The sequence below is a fragment of the Boleophthalmus pectinirostris genome, unplaced genomic scaffold, assembly GCF_026225935.1.
Source record: "Boleophthalmus pectinirostris isolate CB_2022bp ecotype Guang Dong unplaced genomic scaffold, ASM2622593v1 HiC_scaffold_2823, whole genome shotgun sequence".
NCBI classification, from domain to species: domain Eukaryota; kingdom Metazoa; phylum Chordata; class Actinopteri; order Gobiiformes; family Gobiidae; genus Boleophthalmus; species Boleophthalmus pectinirostris.
The window spans coordinates 1,632,739-1,637,357 of NW_026571288.1; the positions used below are offsets into that span (position 1 = coordinate 1,632,739).

The following is a 4,619-nucleotide window of genomic DNA, read 5'->3' on the forward strand; positions in this document are numbered from 1 at the left end:
TGTCACTGCATTATTGAGTGTTGAAGTGAGTCTGAACAAATAAGTTTGGAGCCTGGATTTAAACAGGCCAAAGTCTGTGATGGTGCACATATGGGGGCAGTTTGCTCCAGAGTCTGGGGTCAGTGACAGAGAAAGCCCCATCACCCCAGAGTTTGACTCTGGCTCCAGTAGAAGTTGGTTGTTTGAGGCTCTGTTTGAGCTGTGGACAAACAGGAGTTCAGTCAAATAGAGAGGAGCAAGATTGAGCTGTAAAAACAAACAATACAGTTTTAAACTCAATTCTAAAAGAAATTGGAAGCCAATGGAGAAATACAAGTAGAGGCTGATGTGCTGATGTCTGGGGGTGTTGTTTGTGCACGAGCTGGAAGGTGTGTGAGGGTCACTGAGACACACACACACACACACACCACCAGACTTTGTTCTGGAGCTCATGAACGGTGCCATTTAAAAAAGGCTTTATTTTCCATTAAAGACTGGTGATAGTTGATAAAAACTTTCACCACACTGTCAATCTGTTTGTCAAACCTCAAATTGTTGTCAAAAATAACTCTGAGGTTCTTTACAGTTGATTTGAACTTTGACGATAAACCAAAAAAATCAGAAAAAGAAGAATCACCAAATAAAATGTACTCTGTTCTGTCCACATTTAGGTGCAGGAAACTCATATTTCTGTGCATCAGATGCCCTCCCATCCTCCTGTATTCTTATAGTGTTAGACTGAGACAGACATCTGCAGATGTTGTGGTGTGTTTGGATAAATACAGCTGAAGAATGGACCTTGTCACCAATAGAAAAGATGAAGGAAACCATGAATGCATTTGACTTTTGGAGAGGCCTTGTAAAAACACCAGGTAGTGCAACAATGTGTACAAACAAGGAAGTTCCTCTTTCTGTAATCTTATGCAAGTTCAAGAACAACTACTTCCTCGTCAACTCTCACTCAAAATATACATTTGATTTTGCACAATGATCTACGACAAAGAGCAGATTAAATAACATGTAACTGGAAATCTCAACACTAAAGCACAAAAGCATGAAAATAAATAAATACATAAATAGATAAACACATAGATACTGCAGTGACTTCAGGTCTATGGTGAAATGTTTAGCAGTTGCCAAGTTTTTAGATTGCCTGAAAACTCATACTCAAGCCTGTGATCGTACGAGTGTTCATGGTCCTGTGGAGGAGTTTGATTTTCAACTAAAAAGTGAGAGAAGAGAGAGAAGAGAGAACACACTGAAATACTGTTGGGTAATTCTAGCAACCTTGAGACTGTAATATTATCAGAGAGAGACTTGTTTAACAGCTCAAATCAGATCACCCATTGTTCCAGAAAAGCCACTCCCTGGTCAGATTATGTTAAATAAAACAAAGATAACTTGAGTCACAGATCTTCAGACAGAGCAGTGCCTCTGACTCCCTGCTACACACTCGCTGCTTTGTACTTTCATTCTCCAGTTGTATTTTCTTAATCTGTGATACATGTAGAATTCAGCAGAGTCACGTAGTTATTCTGGTACAAATGTAAAAAAAAAAGCAGTTTGATGCAGTTTTCTGAATGTTAACGCACTGACACACTGTGTGTGTGTGTGTGTGTGTGTGTGTGTGAAAAGTGAGAACTGCTCTAAGTAGGCTGCAAATGAATTGCCCTATGGGATCAATAAAGTTTTTTGAATCTGAATCACGTCCTCCAGCTCTTCCGGGGGGATCCTGAGGTGTTCCCAGGCCAGTCGAGAGACATAGTCCCTCCAGTGTGTCCTGGGTCTTCCCGGGGCCTCCTCCCGGTGGGACATGAACACCTCTCCAGGGAGGCGTCCAGGGACATGTTTTGTATCATTAAAATTTTTTTTGCAATTATTTTTTTTACTATTATCTTTCAAATATTGCCAGTTCATAATAATAGTTCAGAGACACGATCGCTCAGTCAACAATCAAATATCCTCATTAATGTTCAATAATGATCAAATCCACCTTCATTTTGTGATTTTTGAATAATGTCTGTTGACTTGAGTCACAAAGGTTTGTGACTTTTAAAATATGGATCCGCAGAAAAAAAGTGTTGGAAACACTGATCTAGAGTGATGTGCAGCTCTCCACAGGAGGGGCCCACAACATGTGGCGTTTGTCGTCATGGCGTTAATGTCAGCTCAAGTTGGACACCTTTTATTAAGTTGTTGTTGATGAATATTGTGATTTAAAATGTCCAAATTATAACAGAATGATGGCTTTAAAGTGCATATGACAGTTAGACTCATTTCACTTAAACATCATCATCATATTTTACTAAAAATCTTACCTAGTTTTATTTTTTTTATAATAATTAATAATAATTTTTTAAGTTCATAATTTTACTTCCTGGTTAGACACGAGCAGCAGATGTGACATGTAAGGGCCATTCCACAACTGTTACCTAGCAACCATAATGTTAACAAGACCAAAACTACAGTGCATCTTTGACTTGTTTTATTTTCAGTATTTAAAAGGAATAATAATTGTGCCCAGTTATAAAAAATACATAAAATGCATTGAAGCCAAATGATCGGTGTAAAAAAGGGTAAAAATGTGAAACAAGTGTCCACATGTAGAGCTCCGCCCCTGCAGACAGGTGCTTGTATCAGGTTCCACTTCAATCACGTTGCCAGTGTGAATGTGGTGAGTGACGGCTGGTGGTCAGAGGGGCTGATACACAGAGTGACAGTCTCACTTTCATCAGTCTGCCCCAGGGCAGCTGTGGCTACAGTAGTGGCTCATCACCACAGAGTGTGGAGTGAATCAATAATGAAGTCCTGTTACAAAAGTGACACTTGAATCTTTAGACTTCAGCTTTGTTTAGCACAATCTGACCAGAAAGAGTGAACTTATGTGGAGCTACAACAGGAGAGCTGTTTGTGCTGTTCAACAAGTCTCTCTCAACAACAGCACAGGCACAAGGAACCATTAGCCAACAGTTTTTCACTGAGTCACTCTCACTTTTAGTGTAAAATCAAACTCCTAAACAGGACCATGAACACTCAGACTGATCACAGGCTCCTGAGAAAGTGCTCTTTTTTCTTTAAATCCATTTTGTGTTTTCAGAGTAGTGCTTTCAGCTAGCTTCAGAGAATCTGTACAAATGAGATCACAACATTCCTTATTTTTAAAAGAAGTGGCAACATTATACGAGTGTTGTTCTTCTGAAGACAGTTGTTTAAATCCAGTACCTGCTGTATCTTTTTGGAATATTTCAAACACTTCGCTGGGAAACGTTGTCAAATTCCACTGCTCTATGAAACGCGAGGCTTAGGTCACATGTTCAAACTGACACATTTTATTGGTTGAGTAAATACATGACTTTGTAAATTTGTCTTAATTCAACATCTAAAATGTGCATTTATTACTTGTATGTGTGTATGCATTTGTTTTAAATGCATTTTTAATACAAGACAAATAAATACAAAACAGAATTTCCACTTGATCCTTTCATACTTGTTTATCCTCCTTGGACTCTCTTGCATGGCTTTATTGATTTCTCTTTGTTATTTGGGCGATCGAGACTTGATGAGTGCAAGAAACTAAAGAATTATACTTTTATGTGATGTAGTTTCTGAGAAAAATGATGTCCATATTTGATATATAAAACATTCATTTGATGATGTTTTAATCATTTTTGATTGAACACAATAAAGTCACAATTCAATAATGATTTGCTAAAAATATTTATTAACTGCCTGAACAACCCAAAACATGTTGGACATAAATGTCCACACCTATGTGGATGGCAGGTCCTAGGAGGCTTCAGGAAGGTTTGTGCTCATATTATCTAGTAGTCAGTTTTAGGTATTACACTTAGAGTTGACGAGGGAGTTTGAATCTGAACATTGTCGGTAGCTTATGCACTTTATTTGACACATTCAAATCAGGTTAAGAGTCTCGTGGGCCGATCCAGATCGCCTCAGTACAGACTTCCGCAGTCTGGCTATTGGAGACCCAGACTCAAACAGATGCATCTGTAAAATAAAGAAAATATAGTTTTATGTGACAGTTCCAACAGTTACATTTTTTTTCAATAGTTTTAGCACATTTTGGTTTAGTTTGATCATTTGATTCAAATGATTATTTAAACAGGGCCACAGGTGGTCAGAACATTTCTCTTGAGTTCACACAGTTCTCAGGTTCTTTCTCAGAACACTGGACACGGCTCTCATTCACAAACACATGAGCAGTGAATTTAACTTGTTTTTTCAACACAAAAGGCCTGTTCTCATGTGGTACAGGATGTCTGCCCAAACTCTGCCACGTTCAATATAGAAACATGACAGCAAAAAGCAAATAGTTTGTAAAAAGTTGCAGTGCACTGTGAGCAATTTCAATGGTTTCAAGGTGGCCAAGGATCCACAGGCGCATCTTTGGTAAATGAGCCAAACAGAGTTATCAAGTGCGGAGGAGGTGAAGGCTTTGGGGGAACTGGAACACCACTCTGCAGAGCTCTGATGACCTGAATCTGTCTGAAGTGGTTCAGAGGCTGAGGATCCTGGCAACTGGGAATCACCCTGTGTCTTGTTTCCAGACCACATACATTACATAGGTTACAAATGTTGCTATATTTGCTAATGTGACATCTACAAATATCAGTATTTGT

The 4,619-nt window shown here is 38.8% G+C and overlaps 1 protein-coding gene across 1 annotated transcript in view; it reads right to left on the reverse strand.

Moving 5' to 3' along the window:
• Positions 1-3,680: 3,680 nt before the first annotated feature.
• Positions 3,681-4,619, reverse strand: part of LOC129410872 (L-rhamnose-binding lectin SML-like) — a 3,927-nt gene continuing 2,988 nt past the window's right edge. Inside the window, exon 10 of the mRNA XM_055159834.1 lies at positions 3,681-3,987. Within this exon, the coding sequence (XP_055015809.1) occupies positions 3,974-3,987 (14 nt within the window). The 3' untranslated portion in view covers positions 3,681-3,973. The remainder of the gene's footprint in view (positions 3,988-4,619) is intronic.